The 16,441-nt window shown below is 43.2% G+C and overlaps 1 protein-coding gene and 1 long non-coding RNA gene across 5 annotated transcripts in view; one reads left to right on the top strand and one right to left on the bottom strand.

The window, feature by feature from the left end:
• ttll5 (tubulin tyrosine ligase-like family, member 5) overlaps positions 1–16,441 on the bottom strand; it is a 43,987-nt gene that overhangs the window by 19,300 nt on the left and 8,246 nt on the right. For all 4 annotated transcript variants that reach the window (XM_079370365.1, XM_079370366.1, XM_079370364.1 and 1 more), the window contains 15 exons: positions 10,805–10,886; positions 10,417–10,478; positions 7,766–7,860; positions 7,145–7,186; positions 6,215–6,304; positions 6,005–6,096; positions 5,575–5,637; positions 4,779–4,927; positions 4,251–4,482; positions 3,004–3,121; positions 2,441–2,587; positions 2,228–2,319; positions 1,923–2,071; positions 1,101–1,679; positions 828–1,015 (listed from right to left, as the gene is read on the bottom strand). In XM_079370365.1, coding sequence (XP_079226491.1) covers positions 828–1,015; positions 1,101–1,679; positions 1,923–2,071; positions 2,228–2,319; positions 2,441–2,587; positions 3,004–3,121; positions 4,251–4,482; positions 4,779–4,927; positions 5,575–5,637; positions 6,005–6,096; positions 6,215–6,304; positions 7,145–7,186; positions 7,766–7,860; positions 10,417–10,478; positions 10,805–10,886 — 2,180 coding nt within the window. The remainder of the gene's footprint in view (positions 1–827; positions 1,016–1,100; positions 1,680–1,922; positions 2,072–2,227; positions 2,320–2,440; positions 2,588–3,003; positions 3,122–4,250; positions 4,483–4,778; positions 4,928–5,574; positions 5,638–6,004; positions 6,097–6,214; positions 6,305–7,144; positions 7,187–7,765; positions 7,861–10,416; positions 10,479–10,804; positions 10,887–16,441) is intronic.
• LOC306840821 lies at positions 12,334–15,609 on the top strand. Its single transcript, XR_013781374.1, has 2 exons — positions 12,334–14,156; positions 14,694–15,609. It is a non-coding gene; the product is annotated as an uncharacterized lncRNA (long non-coding RNA).

Consider the following 16,441-nt stretch of genomic DNA (forward strand, 5'->3'; position numbering starts at 1 on the left):
AAAAACACTGGATTATATAACTACTCAAAATAAACTGCTGCCAAGCCCTGGATCAGCTACTCATTTGAAATACAGAGAACACCCTTCAGATAGACAGAATAATGTACAGTCAGAAGGGAGCCATAAAATCAGCACTATGTGTGGTCTGGTGCCATCACACACACACACAGACAAAAAAACGTCAGAAAAAAAAAACCCAGAGAGGAGGAGACGGAGGGAGGAAAATTTGCGGGGCTCCCCTGGCGGAATGACAAACCTTTGGGGAACATAGGAGGTGTTGGTGATGGAGCCGACTAAGCTGCCGCTCCTCCGCTCAGTGCCAATTTGCCACATTCCTGTATTTATAAGCATTAATTACCACAAAAGAAAAGAGGCTGCTTTTTTTTAAGTATCAACACAAATCACTCCCCCATGGTGAATCTGATAATGAGACCTCACACAGAGCGGAGGCTTGATGCAGCTCACCACTGTTTAGGGCCAGCCAGCAACAAACTCCCACTTCCAGATTCCCCCCCACCCCACCCCCCTTTCCTCCAAGGGCTGGAGGAGGAAGGTGCATGGTGCGAGGTACTAGACCCTCCGGCTCCAGCAGGTCTGCTGAATGAATGAATGAGCAGCTAGATGCGGAGAATCAGCATGGGGTCAGAGCCAGGTTTACACATCAACAAAGACAAATATAAGAGACCTCACAGTGAGAGGCTACTGCACCGGGGCCAGTTTCTTCTTCTTTACAATAAACATTACACATCGTGATTTATAGTCGCTTGATATTTCTACATTCCTTCTCATTCTTGGCTGATGTCTCAGGTTAAAAATACTGAACTCACATGCTGTGTCAGCAGGTTGATGTGGCTGGAGCTGGCCGAGTGGCGAGCGACCTGCTTGTTTGCCAGCTTCTGCAGGGCTGAGATGAAGGCCTGTTGATTAGACTGGGCTTGGGCAGACAGGGAGTTTAATTCCTTGATTGTCCCAGCTGAGTTTGACTTCAGCTTGCTGGAGCTGCCCCTCTTGATCACTGATAGACAGAATAACCAATGTGAGAACATGGGAGTGGATGTGAGAAACAACTGCAGGTACGATGGAGTGGAGAGTTTCTTTACCATGTCCTGCAGAGGTAGGTCTGGAGAGCTTCTGGCCGTATATGTGTGAGGCACTCGGGAGGGACGAGGCTGCTCCCGAGCTGGGTGTTGATGAAGCGAAGGACTGAATCCTCCGCAGCACCTGGGTCGGTTGTACAGCAGCGACCGTGTCAGAGCCGGAAGAAAGAGCTGTCCAAACCGCTCGCGGGGGCTGTGTGACCCTGACAGCGGACGAGTACGCAGGAGGGTCGGAGAGAGTCTCTGAAAGACAGAACTGAGACTTCGCCAGGGACTGCGCATAGGACGGCGGCTGAGGAGGCGGCGGCGGTGGCGGGCAATGCAGAGGCAGGGATGTTTGAGCCGAAGAGCAATGCTGATGATAAATATGTGTGCAGTCTAAAGTCGCAGGGAAGCTGGAGCAGTGCTGGGAGGCCTGGACCTCCGGCTGGGTTTTAACCGCCCTTAATGCTGACTGATCTTCAATTAGAGCACAGACAGAAGGCTGACTCTCAGCCACCTTGATGTCTAGGTCACTGCTGACTTTCCCCGTGGAGAGCGATGACTCTGAAGTGCTGGAATCCTCTCGGGCCACAGGAAGAGCTGTTCAAACGAGGAGAGAAGCCAGAGCTCCTTTATCATTAGTTTGCCATTCTTCAGCCCTGACAATGCTAATCACTGTAAGATGACCTTATCTTCACTCTAGATGACTCAATATTTTCCTCTTTACTTTACAACTATAAACAATCCATGTGTACTGTACTTGAATGATAAAATATGTAACATAAACCAGATCTACAGTTAAAAAAAAAAAAAAAGAAGGGGGAAAAAACAGAAGCGACTCACTTTTTGGAGTAGAACTGCTGCCTGAATCTCCTGTGGCATTGACTTCATGAACCTCTGTCTTCGCACTCCTCACTTTTGTTCCCAGGAAGACGGTGGCTGATTTATTTTTCTGAGTGTAGAATGTCAGTACTTCCTCCAGATCGGTTTCGCTGTTTAAAAAAAAAAAAAAAAAAAAGGCAACAGGGGATACATTTGTAAAGCAGATTGAACTGACACTTTCATCAGTAGCACATACAACTGGAGGAGTGTGGAGGAGTAGGATCCAAGAACTGAACAATGGTAGGTGGGCTTGCCAACTCACTAACCTTGCTGTGGTGATGTACTCTTGAAACACACTTGGGTTTACACAATGCTCCTCTTTGCTGTCCTCTTGTTTTTTCTCCATGCGATCAGTTTCCTTAGAAGATGGGAAACAATACGACAGCAGGTTAGTCCCATTTGCCCAAAGTTTCACATGTTACATCGCCCGTGAGCATGGTTGTTCTGTGGTAAAGAAGCTGTAGCTTGGACATGTGTACCTTGTCGTAACACTGAATAAACTCCCCGAGTTGGTCGGACAAGATTCGTCTGCGTTCTTGGAGGGGAAGCTGGCGACTGGGCAAGACCACCCTAATGTCTTGTTGGAGGTTACTGGCCGCTCTCTTCAGGAAACGAATCACAAGCTCCTGTGTGGATGGAAAACATCTTTTACTATCGCTGCACTGAATCCTTCATTTATCCTGCTGCTCTTTTTCTTTTTTTAAAAGCTGTCTGTGTGTGCGTGTTCTCTTTTCATGGTTTAAAGCCATTTAAAACATTGAGACACTGAATTTAATGGCCCAGAGATCCACTTTGCGAGTTCAAATTGATTTTCCCCCCAAAGTCTGAGGTCACAGACGACGATGACGATGATGATCTATGCCGTTACAATGCAGACTTTCCAAACAGGCTGACTTTAACAGAGACCACGTTTTCCTTTCGATGGAGCCAGACGGATTTGTTTACATTTCACCTACAGCCAGGGCACTCATGAGAAAGTGAATGATAATAAGGGGAAATCAGGTTTATTGGGAGATGGGGATTTAAAATATAATCACTGTACCATTTGGTCATTGTCCTTGTCTGGCCAGGCTGAGATTGAATTTTCTCTGCTCTCTGCCACCAGTCTTTGCTGAACTCGCTGCAGGTACGAGGAAAAGGCCAACCGGGCCTGCACTTTACTGGAGAGCAAAGGAAGAGGGGAAAAAAAATCATCAAGAACATGAGCACGTGACGGAGGGGAAAAAGAAAATGAAGTAGATGAAACTGACAAGAGGACTGAATTTGCAAAACATCTGTTACAAAAGAAACAGCAGTCGTGCTCTTTCCATTTGCTGACACATCCTGCAGAAAAGCGAGAGAAAACAAAAACAGGTATGTCTCCCTTGCTGCCAAAAGTTGTTGAAACACAGCGTACTTTGTTCTGCATCGCTATTTAAATGATAAGCTGTCTTTGTGGCCCAGGTGAACTTGGAGGGAGTACTGTCAGAAGATTGTAGTAAAAAAAAAAAAAAAAAAAAAAAAAAAAAAATGATTTGGAAAAAGCTGTCAAACGCAAACAATGATGATGGCGTACTATAATTTTCCTGCTTCACGCACAGTCCTGGCAAGTGCTGAGGAATTTATACAAAGTCAGACTTGTTATTGTGATTCTTTCTCAAATGATAATTTGGGGCACATTTTTTATAACAAACATTCGAGCACATTCTTTGTTACTGCTTCTTTAAGAAGTATGTTGGTACACTGTATGTGTGGAAACAGTCCATCGCAAAGTTCACGAATATCATAAACTGCCCTTTCATATCAAATGTTCTTAATGATGCCTGATTGAAAATGCAAATGTGGGAACACATTAACAACTACCTCGAAGTGAATCCCAGGAGTCCTTGAAGTTATGTAGTGATAGACAATGCTAACCCATAATGCTAAACACGCTTTAGTCACAAAAACCTTTACAGAACAAAATTAAGTAGTGCACCCGTTTAAAATAAAAACACAATAATGCTGTTGAAAATGAGAGCCCAAAAAAATAGACCTTCAAATTTGAGCAGATGAAATAACAGTGATCAACGATCTCTGTAAAGAAGAGATTAGCAGTACAAGGTTGTTTTGAGGAGAGATCTCCAAGATAATAGAAGGAAAATCTGTATCTTTGTTTTAAAACACAAGAATGCTCCACGAATGATAAAAGGAGGCAGTTACTTAAAATTTAATAGTTAAAGGGAGGAGAGTGGGGAAGAAGAAAATACAGTAGGGGAAGGAGATGAGAGGAGCAGCCAGCTTGAGCAGCAGCCCAGAATCCAGACTGACCTGAGGTCCCAGCCCTGCTGAAGGATGTGGAGCAGGTTGACTGTGGGCCTGGCGTTGTGCGCTGCTGCCTCTGAGCTGGACAGAGCCTCACTGTGGCAGTGCTCCAGTGGTGTGGCCACTTGTTTTCTTTGCTCTGCTACCAAAGCCTTGTGTGAGCCTGGCTGGAGAACTTGCTTAACCTCCTCTCCCTCCTGACTGCCGCTCGCACTCGGGGAGGCCTTGGCTTCTTTGCCTGAGGTATGAGGCATAAGGGAAGACAAATGTCAGTTGCATCACTGGCACTGAGAATCAAATCACACATGCACTCAAAAATAGAGTTTTTTTTAGTGTTGCTGCAATGAAATGAACTCACTCAGAGTCATATTTGGCTAACCTTACAGCGACACATGGGAGTTATTTATTGGAAACAAAAGTGCATTAGCGTGTGATGATGTCCCACTTAGCTCTACAATCCTCAGTATTCAAAAAGAAAAAAAAAAAAAGAAAAAATCAGTTTCCTGAATGGAGGCAGAACACATCAGGGCCTACCAGATTTCTTCCTCCCAGCAGCAGAGCGATGAGTCAGGTGGCGCCGTCTCCTCTTACGTGCCTCCAGAGATAGCAGCTTCCTCTCGTACTGGACAACATGACAGCCATGGACGGCGTCCACCTGCAGCTGCACATTCCCATTCACATTTCTAAAAGAAAGAACACGACACGTCAGCGCAGGGATAATAACAACAACAAGAATGATTAATACGTGTTTCATCAACAATTACAAAGCCATAGTTACAAACTCTAACTGGAGCCAGTTGGGAGACAGTGTGGTTTAGTAGCTCTTCCAGAAGCTGACGTGACGAAATAGTGATGGTCCAAAGGAGAAAGGATTAATGGTAAAAAAATAACAGCAACCGAGGCCTTAGAGCAACAACTGTCTCCATAATCTGGCCAGCTAATGAATATGGAAAAATCATAAATAGGCTTATTCTGGGGACAAATCTCCATAAAAAAAAATGTGCAATAGTAAAAGCTGTGGTTAAAACTTGAAGGCCAATACTCATTCAAATAACATAAACGCAGCTGTATAGCAATTGCACAAATGTGGTTCAATAAAAAGCCACTGCACATTTACAACTATCTCTCCCCTCCTGCCGCCCTAAACTTGACGCAGCAATGCCACATAGACAAGCTGGAAATGTTGACTGTGCAACAACATCTCATCAGCTGTTCCTCTCACCTATCCAATGGACAGAGCAAACAAAACGCCACGTTAGAAAACCAGCAGTTTCCACAAACTGATGGAGAGATGTATTCCCTCCAATCCCAACCACAATGGAAAGCTCACCTTCCATGGAAAAGTCGGTTCGCCAACATGGAGTTCATTGATGTCTTTGACTCCAGATATCCGCTGAGGGAAGAAGACGATCAGCAAATCACACACAGAAAATCATCAAAGGAAGGAGCCCAGATTAGATTAGACCACATTGTTTGCAGTAAAATGTGTAAAATGAATGTCTGTGATACAGCTGGAAGCAGCCACCTATGTGATGCTGTTTTGTCTGTCGCCTTGGGATGCATCTTTCCATGAAAGGCTCTCCACAAACAAAGTTATGATAGTACTTTTCATAATTAAAGGGTCTACCTGTAGGTATTAAAGCGTTGATTTAGTCTAAACGCCCGACTTATCTAAAGACGTGATTCAATATGAGTTTCTTCATAGAATCATCCCTTGGAAATTACGAGTGATCCGTCTGTTCCTCATTGGCTCAGCTTACCCGTAGAGCTCCCACGTTTCTGCAGTGGGAAAGATCCTGATGAAGCCTCCTCGCCTCTCATACTCTTCCCTAATCCTCCGGAGCACTTTGATCTGAATGAGTCAAAGACAACAAAAGGCTCATTATGAAGTAGACAGGTTTAAAGAGTTACTGGTTTTTTGGATATCCAATAAGGTCTTAATTCAATCAAGTCCACGGTCGAGGCTTTACCTCCTCAGCAGTTAAGCTCAGGGTGCTGTCTCCTTGCTTGTCTTTGGAGTCCTCTGTTTCGGAGTTGCTGGCTGATGCCGGCCTCTGGCGCTACAGGGGAGAGACAATGTTCATTTCAACTAATGCAAAACATATAGAATTGTTCCCCTCCTAGCTTTACTTGAGCTAAAGTAAGGTTCAAATTTAAGATTGGAGGGGAAAAAAGAAATTCACATTGGTAAAAAAAAGTGTATTTCTGAAAAGCAACAAATTGGAAACATAACTCCTATTAACATGTGTTGACTGAATGAATGTTGAACTTACACCTCTTCAAACATTTTTGTTGTTCACTGGCATTCCTAGCTGCCTTCACTTTGCATGTAATACCAGGCTGTGATTGACAACGTTTGGCACAGGGGGAGGGGTCGCATACAGAATTTGTCATCGGAGTAGCAGGGGGATTATATTTAATTTGTTCGACGTGGCTGGGGGGATTCAAAAGACGCCAAAAAAGTGACAAGGCCTAATCCCCCAGAAGGAGACCCAACTGTTGGCCCTCACGAAAAGTGAAGGGAGAGGATGGGTCGTCTGAAGGCCCCTGGAGTTCTCAACATGTGTGACAGCGAGTGCTTTAGTGCCAGGCTTGTTTTAGGTGCATCTGAGTAACACTGACTGGATGAATAAAGTTTTCTGAGTTTTTAATCAAGAGGCGCATTGCAGTCTAAGAAGCACTTTCTTACTGAGGCCACTAATGGAATGAGAAATCTCAATTCAGCATTAGGAATCAATATAAGCAATTTATCTGTCACTATGAAAAATAGCAAAGCCACGTAATCAAATAAGCAGAAAGCAATTTCTTACCGACAGTATAAGAGGCATCAGAGGATTGCAAAAAAAAAAGAAAGGAACAAGGCAAAAGGAGATTAATATGTCTGAGTCTGAAAAACTCACCATTCTGCTGTGTGCACAGGCTTTGGGTGCAGAATGAGGTTTCTAAGAGGAAATAGGTGAACACAATGAGACCTTGATGATAATTTTTCCTGAAGGCAGCGGCGAACACAAGCATGCTACATTTACATGCAACAATGCCGAATTGTTCCTGCATGTCTAAATAGGCTCTTTACACAATATAAGGTGGGGTAAAAATCTGTCTGATTCAGTTATCTCCCTCCAGCAGACTGTGCGCCAACTCTGGGTGCAGTAGTTAGGGGGGGACGGAGCCAAAGTGCAGTCGCTGTTGTGGCATCATTAGGCAACAAGCCCTACAGAGAGCATTCGTCATTTGATTAGAAATGATAAAACAATAAGTCACAGAGCGTAGCACTTACAAACTGATGTCACTCAAACAAGATAATTACATTAGCAGTTGTTTTGCATTACAGTGAATTTTCCATGAGGGTATGAGAAGAGCTCAATGGCAGTGGCAGGAATGTAGTGTAAGCAACAGAGAGGTGAAGACAAGAATGGGAATGTTTCACAAGGAAGGGTGAATGAGTGCAGTGCTTGGCCTGGGTCTTTGCTCTGCATGAGTGTGTGTGTGTGTGTGTGTGTGTGTGTGTGAGCACCCACTACCTGCGTTCTTTGGGCAGCTGGGTGCTTCAGGCTGGGGTCCAGGGTGACTCGGTCAGAGCGTTGCTGTCTCGACAGGGGGTCCTGACATATAAAGCCTGTGGAGACACACAAGAGTTATCAAAGCGCGCGTGTGTGTGTGTGTGTGTGTATATATGACATCAGATCTTAAATATGTTATTCGTTCTGATGACATTCATGCATTGCATCAGTTTTTATAACAGTGGAGGGAGAGAAATAGAGCATTTTACATTGATACGATTGCAATATCATAGAGTTTAAAAACATAATCATTGTTTCCCTAACTTTATAGAACAGAAAGAAATATGTAGATGTGTTATATATCACTGCCTGACACAAAAAAATCCAACAAACATGAACCCCTGATCTTGCTTAAAGGGCGAGTTCGACACTTATTCCCTTTCTTGCCACGAGTTCGATGAGAAGACTTAAATCCCTCTCACATCTGTACATTTAAAGGTAAAGCTACATCATCAAGTGTGTAAGTGTAGCAGATAGACCGTATAAGTAATGAATGGAAATGAGAGAACTACTGATCTTTTTAGCCCCTTCAGACAATTTTAACTGTTCTTTAACTTTGTAGTCAGGTTAAGACGGTACCTTTATTTTGCATCTCAACTCATTCACATTTAAATACAATCCAGTAGTAGTTAGTGATAGTGCAGGGAAATGTTTGTAATTCCAATTTCCCATTAATACGTTTCCCCTGAGAACTATTTTTAAAAATCTACGGTTTTTAGTATTTCCCAAACTTCCTTGAAGCTAAATTGTGTAAAAGGACAAACGCTAAAGACAAGAGTTCATTTTAATTCTTGCAGTCAACACTCGAGTCAAATTAATTCTATTGACAGCTTAGAGCTTGAGGCTGTTTGTTCTACGTCAACCAAGCTGTCAGGTAAGAACCGGGCACCCGCCGTTCTCTTGCTTAAACACTGCAATTATTACAAACACGGGTGACACACAGCTGACAGCTACACGCAGGCAGAAAATAAATGCTAATGGAATGCTGTCATTATTTACAGCTCTGGGATGCAGCCCAAGTGTTATCAGCCAACAGCGACTTAGTTTGTTGGGCACATAATGGATGTGCTATGTTTTACATGCCACTGCTCATTTTCCCCCGACCCGCTGTAACGTCTCTGTCCAAAGATAACTGGCAATTTATGATTCTACTCTTTCATTTAATGAGCCTGAGGGGAGGGTTTCAAGCCACAGCATGGCCCAGGCCGAGGCGCGCATGCATACTTGCACTCTCGTGCACTCACAAACACACAGGCAATATTGCCATTCCTATAATATCATTAGTCTGGAACCGCAGATAGATTTACAGTCCGGTGCCAGTTTAGATGGACGCCTGCAAATCAGGTGGCTCCATGTATCCTGTACAGTAACAAGGACCAATCATAGGATGAAGTTCAATAATCAAGAGATGTGACGCTTTGGATAACATTGACTTCATGTTCACTTTGAACTTTCAGCTACAAGGATAAAGAAAAGTTCTCAGACTGTCTGTGCTAGTAATGAGATTATGAGATTCTCCTCTGTTTTAACTTGCTTTTAAAAAATATTAAAAGCTCTACTTCGGCAAAAGTTCTGAGTAATTAAGAGGGGAGACGCAACAGAGACACATCTCATTCCCTGCTGCAACATTTCAGTGTAAACAGTATTTATCTCTGCTTTGGGCCCGGCAACTTAATGTCTTCACGCTGAAGATTGCTGCACTTTGACAAGTCGGATCCAGTTTCTCAAGAGAGCTTAATGACTTCAAAACAACAAAGGCCTCTGTCGAACATTTTGTCCGCAAGTCATTAACTGTCAATTAATGAAGGCTTTGGTTTGTTCTCTCAACACTGGAGCTACAATTATAAAACCATACAGCTATTATGTGCAGTTTGCACAAACTCAATGAGTGGAAAATCTGAAAAATATTACACAATGCACAATGGACGTTTGTCTACACCTGCTTTAAACTCGTTGGTTACAAGACGGGAAGACTCGGCTTTACGGCTTTGGAGTGAAGCTAGTGAAAAAAAACGTGCTTTAATTACAGTCCACAACCTCCTCCAACATTTGTATGCAAGTCATCTCCCAATCAATGGATGCATTTTTACAGAAAACGAAACATGCAACATGCAAGCTAATATTTATTGTTAAATGGCACATTTCCTTTTAGTTTTTTAGTTTATTTTTGAGGGCTTTTTATGCCCTTATTTAGAGACAGGACAGTGACAGTGGATGGAGTCAGAAATCAGGGAGAGAGAGAGAGGGGATTGATACAGATGGAAAAGATTGAGCCTTTAAAAAACAACAAGTGACTCATTACTCAGAATGTTTGAGATTAGTTCTACATGTTGTTTGTCTGTCTTCTGATGCATATACCTTCTTCTTCTAACACTTAAGAGGGCTTATGATAACACAAAGTCTATCAAAGTGGAGCTTTTTGTGTTCTCAGATTTCTATAATTCACTTGTTTGATATTCTACATTACACTAGCACACACGTTTCAAGTGTTTACAGAAACATTAGCTTTAAAAAGTGAATTTATAAAAAAGTGAACTTTTATCTCGTGGAGTCATTGTGCAAAACTTTGGAATCAAAAACTGCTTTCAGTCATTGTTCCAGCTTGCACTCACCTACAAGTGAAAACATGTCCGCAATCATGCTGGCCTTTATCTTCAGATCCAATGGAGCATCACTGTAAATAAGCAGATTTTTTTTTTTTTTTTTTTGAACAAGGCAACAAAGAAGAAAAACATTTAAAAAAATGACAACACATGCACAGGCACAGGGGGGAGCTGAGGGCCATAGAGGTGGGAACAGATTTTTTGTTTCACCTTGGGCAGTTTTTTGTTTTTTTTTCCAATATAACATAACTTTGCAACATGCAAAAGTAAAACAAATTCATATTTCTATTGAAAATCCGTAGATTTTCATGGATTTTTCCAGTAGCTGGGTGATAACAAAAAAAGTATTTTGAGAATACAAAACGAAGACAAAAACAATCAGGACAGCGTCACTCACCAGGCCAGGGAGGGAGAAAGGTTCACCTCTAACAGCCAGGGTTTGAGGTTGGAGTCAATGAGCACATCAAAACCATACAGCTCTACAATCAGAAACACAAATTAATCAAGTTTACAACACAGACATGGCAGCTAGCAGAGAGAGAGAGAGAGAGAGAGAGAGAGAGAGAGAGAGAGAGAGAGAGAGAGAGAGAGAGAGAGAGAGAGAGAGAGAGAGAGAGAGAGAGAGAGAGAGAGAGAGAGAGAGAGAGAGAGAGAGAGAGAGAGGAGAGAGAGAGAGAGAGAGAGAGAGAGAGGAGAGAGAGAGAGAGAGAGAGAGAGAGAGAGAGAGAGAGAGAGAGAGAAAGAGGCTGAATTAAAAAAAAAAAGTAAGAGCAGCTATCTAGGATTAAAGATGAAGGGTATCAAAGTCGCAAGAAGGCATCAATACTCCATTATGTTGCAACATGGTCTTTATGTCATCCTGCCTTTCTGCTACTGATTACGTGCACATTATATATCCAATCACTCAAGAGAGAAATATTCAACAAAGCCTGCTACCGAGGGACTGGTTCAATTACGTTAACTAAGTACAAACACATTTCATCTGTCTTAAGACTGCTCACGTAAGACGGCAGATCAAAAACACCCTGTGACTGTATGGAAGTTTCATACATACAGTCCATAATGTTCTCATGTCAGTGAAGGTTAAACAGTCCACATAATGTCAGTGCCTATTAACAAGAAGGGTTGTGCATTGTATGGGGACCAGAATTGTATTTTTCCCTCCACATAGAAGTCGTATCTTGTCCAACTAGGGCAATAAAAACTTACTTTCAGAAGCACAAGGTTGAAAATGTGACAGTGTGACCCCAAGGACAGAAATCAAGGGAAGTAGAAAACCTTGAGCCATAAATAGTGTAAACTTATGGCTTAGCATTAAGTTACACAATAAAAGGCTTTTAAGAAAGTGGTCAAAAAGTTCCCTGTTTAAAAAATATACCCCTTCTATTCCAATGTTCCCTCTCGTTTCACTGATATACGGCCCACTGTGACAGAGCTGGCTTATGTGCCCTATGAAAGCACTCGGGCTTCTCTGGGGAGTGTCACCATATGAGCCAACGACCCACAGGCCCGAGCAGCAGCGTGCAGTGAAACCACAATATTTTACTGGGATAGGGCAAAGCCCCACCGTCAAGCCAGGAGAAAAATCCTTATTGCACTTCAAAAGAAAAGACTGTGTTGAGAACAGGCCAGGGGGGTTGGGGGGTTTCAAAGCTGCCAGAAGCAGCGCTGTTTGTTCAGGGATCTCAGGTCAGTGCCAGTGTTAAGCATACAAAAGCCAGCGAGACAGGGAGCTCGGGCTTTATACTGCACTAAGTTGAATTAAAGGAGGCTGAGGAATTGTAGTCAAGCAGCACAATAAAGTAACATTTTTATAACAGAACACATTTCAACCCTGAAGGAAGGGAATGCAATAAATCTGTAATCTGTACACCTTTGTTTCAGTTCAATATGTATAGTTTAATGTTGCGCCAGAATAATGTGCAATCAGCTCCTTCTCAGCGAGTTGGATGCTTGGTCAAGTCTCTGCAAGTAGACAGTATAAATGCTAGTCAAAGTCTAAGGCCACTTTATCTGACTTTCCATTCAACAAGCACTGATCTTACACACAAAAAAAGATCAGTTTACTCATCATGAGGACTGAGAAAACGGTTCGCAGCATGATGATGTCATCGCGGTTATCTCATCTTAAAGACTACGAACCTATAACCGGATAGGCTGTGCTTCAAAAGAGGGGCATCGTGTTTAAGAGGCACGGGCATCCAGCAGACAGGGAGACTCTTACAAAAGATGATATCTTATTGCATTCAAGGAAATTTGGATTTTTTATTTTTTTTCCAGGCCACTTCCATTTAGAGCACTTTATTTTCTAATCTGTCTCTTGTGAGTCCCTGAATGTACTGAAGTGTAATATTTAATCATGTGACTGCTCTTTTCATGCTGGAACATATTTCCTGAAACCTTAACAGAATGTTTTTTTCTCCAATTATGTTTTCATGACATGTATTATGAGAAGGAGGAGAAAATGCACTGTGCATTATGTTCAATGGTTTTTTATTACATGGGTCAAGAGCAAGTGCTGTTATGTGAGGTCCAAATTGGTGTAACTGCAGACTTTATTTTTTTATGATGGAACTGAAAAAAAAGTTAGCCATACATCCCTGAGCCAAGACCTGCAACTGAATCTCCCACTGCCATCTTTAACTCCTTTAACTCCCGAGGATGAACTGGACTCCCACTGCTAAGCTGTATGTGCTTAAGCAGAGCACTCAGGTTCTATTTTCCACTTGCAGGTTTATCCCTTTTTATCCAATTTTAGTACAAAAACACGCACACAGATTGAGGCTAAAAGTAAGATGGAGAGAGTTTGTGTGTCATGAATTCGTTTTTAGAGAATGGAGAGGAAAAATAAGTGGGCTTGAGCCTGCAGTGCCTCACCAGTGGCACCACAACAACAGGGGGAAAATAGGGAGGTGTTACGCCGCCTCACCAGCCCTCCGACAAGCAGGCTCCATGTGCCGTGCATTTTTCCCCCAATTAGGAGCAGACGCCGCTCCTGCCCCATGAGCCTGCCGAGCCACTCGCTGCTAGACAAGTTTGTTCTACGGCTCGACCGCTGCGGGGGGAAGCGCTGTTAAACGTGCCCGCAGAGAGAACCACAACAAGCAATCGCAGACGAGCAGAGGAGAGGAGAGGCAGCGAACATCTAACATCACACCCATTAAAAAGGGAGGGAGTGAAGAAAAAAAAAAAAAAGTGACTGAGAAAAAAAAAAAAAAAAAAAAAAAGGGATGATGAAGGAGATTTTTTTTAGAATATTGGATGGGCGCTACTGGAAACTTCACCACAAGAGACAAACGCCCAAAGACAATAATCTCCCCACCCTTGCCATGTAGCCTGTTGGCCCAAAACAACATAAAGAATCTCCTTCATGTGTGTTTTCATCACAGGCAAGAACAATTGAATTACTCTTGCAGCATTCAGGGGTAAATGATGGCTGCCGAACTGTTTCACTGCTGTTACAGGGAGCAGCTTGGAGCCACAATCATTTAAAAACACTCGGAGAACAACAAATTAAAGCTACAGCTCACACTCTACAGTCTTATTATGACAGCGAGAGCCAATCCATTAATCATCCCTGAAAAGATTTTGAATAACACAGCAGCCGCACTGTCATCACAGGCACACCAGCTCTGTGCTGCAGTGAATTGTGGGAGTATCTGACAAATGTAAAACAGAGAGAGTGGTGCACGGAGGGATTCGACCACACTCAGCACTTAATGAAGGACGTTCAGTGGAACACAGGACCAGTAAGTGGAATGTTTTGTGTGTAATAAAATAGGCCTTTGGCTTGGCTAATCAGATCTTAGTCAAAACATCTCGTAATCAGCATCCCTCAGCAGAAAGCCTGTCCATTAATCACACTGCAGCAGTGAGGAGCTGCTGCATGGGTGGCATTTTTCTCCCCACAGACACACACACAGTTCTTACCAAAAACTGTTTTTATTTCTTCCCCTTTGAGACATTACAGAGCTATAAAAAGATTTGGTAAGAGTATGCCCGTTTAGATACAGATGTGCGAGTTAAGCAAAGGGCAGAAATGCCCATTTGAAGACAATAAACAATGTAATTTAGCCATTAATGGACGTTAACAAGTCAGGGTAGAATTTTGCAGTAAATTAAGATTATAAAGTGCTTTACCATGTTACATGGCTCCCTTCCAGCAAAGCCAGAGTCTGTATAAAAACTCTGAACAATAGCTGCTTTGATCTGTTCATTCACAGCTCCAACACACGTGGTACACTGTCCTGCATTCTGACGCTTTACCTGTTTACTGTTACATGCAGCTGTTGGGGCCAACCATCATTGCTGGGTGCACTGTGGGCTGCGGGAGGAGGAGCGGGACCAGTAGATGAAGGAAAAGTGCATGAAAAGGAGAACTCAAACATGACTCCTGGGATTTATTTAAGAGACAAGAAACAGCCCACACCGATGCTGGACTGGACTCCCTGAAGCTTAAACGGAGCTGCTTGTTTGTAAAACCGGGTGCTTTACACTCGTTCCTACATGTCTCCGTAATCATACAGTCTATACATTCTCACACAAGCACGGGGAGTTTGCATGCGATCGGACCACACTGTAGGAGGAGAAGGGTGGTCCTCTGGAACCGTCAGTGTCTGTCTTTGGAAACTTAATCCTGCAGAAAGACTATGAATGCAGTAATTAACTTGCCTGGGGCCATCCGAAGACAACACAATTACATCAAATTCAATAGTAAAGTGATAGGACTGAAGAGGGGTAACGTGCATGTTGACAGCAGACCACAGTGTATTATGTTCCTCGTAAAAAGGTGTAGAGCCTAATTGCTTTCGTACCTCACAATGACACTGCGAGCGTATCTACGTCTACACAAGTCCCTTTAGGCTAAAATATAAGATGTCAGCGTTGTTCTGCCAACACAGACATGGAAGATGTCAACAGTGCAACACCAGCTGGTCAACAGCAGTCAAATTGACTCTTTTATTCCATGTTAACAAACGTTCATTCTCCTCTTTTACTTTGTATTAGCTTTTCCACACCATTAGATGTTTGTTTGGGGGTTTTTTTTTATGTAAAAGCAGAATTTTGTTGAGTAAAGAATCTAAAGGTCTTGCAGTGACGATATTAATGTGTGTGTGACTTAACAGCCAAGAAGCGGTTAGGACATGTGTGTATCAGCAAATATAACAAACCAAGCTGTAAGTGAGAAACTGAATGGGGGGGGGGGAGCAAACTTCTTTTTCCATTCTTGATCTTCACTCTTCCTCTGCACCACCTTGTTGCTGATTCATGTCGATCATGTGCGCATGTGATCCAGGTTGAGGCTTGGTAAGCCACATTTCCCCTGTACATGCCAGCACGGTCAACTTTCACACTCGTTGACCAGACTAAAGTATGTTTTTTCTAACCTCGCAAAGATGCTCCAGGTGCAGATAACATCGACATGCAGGAGACTGTCTGATGGTGTGAGTCAATGCTGCTATGCTTCAAGCATACTACCAAAACAACCACCGATCATGGGGGGCTATTATGTCTACGGAAGCCTGCCACATCTGCAGAGCCCTTTATTTTTCTAACACGTGAGAGGTGAAATAGAGTGTGAGCAGTCGAGCGTGGACAATAAACAAACAAACAGGAACAGCAAGAAAAGAGGAACACAGGAGTGAAAGAGAGACAGCAATGCTGAGGGCGGTTTGGTCAATGGACTTTATGAAACTCCAAATCTCAGAGAGACCGCCAGAAGGGGGGGGGGGGGGAAGGCAGACAATTAGTGCCAACACTAACATGGGTAATGGCTCCGAAATTGAGTTCACACGAGCCTGCTGCTAGGCAGAAGGAGCCAAGAAAACAGTCAGCCTAAAATCAGGCAGACCTGAATGGCAACAAAGAGGAAGCAGATTCCTGGTTCAGTCAACAGGCTCTCTGCGAACCAGGCAGACAGTCAAAGGGCAGGGACGGGCAAGACGGCTCCACACTGAGGACCGACTGTCTGCGAACTCAGCTCGGCTCAGTGGAGAAAGAGTATAGAGCGCCTGCTGGACAATGAATGTGAAAC

The sequence above is a fragment of the Symphodus melops genome (genome assembly GCF_947650265.1).
Source record: "Symphodus melops genome assembly, chromosome: 19".
In the NCBI taxonomy this organism is placed as follows: Eukaryota; Metazoa; Chordata; class Actinopteri; order Labriformes; family Labridae; genus Symphodus; species Symphodus melops.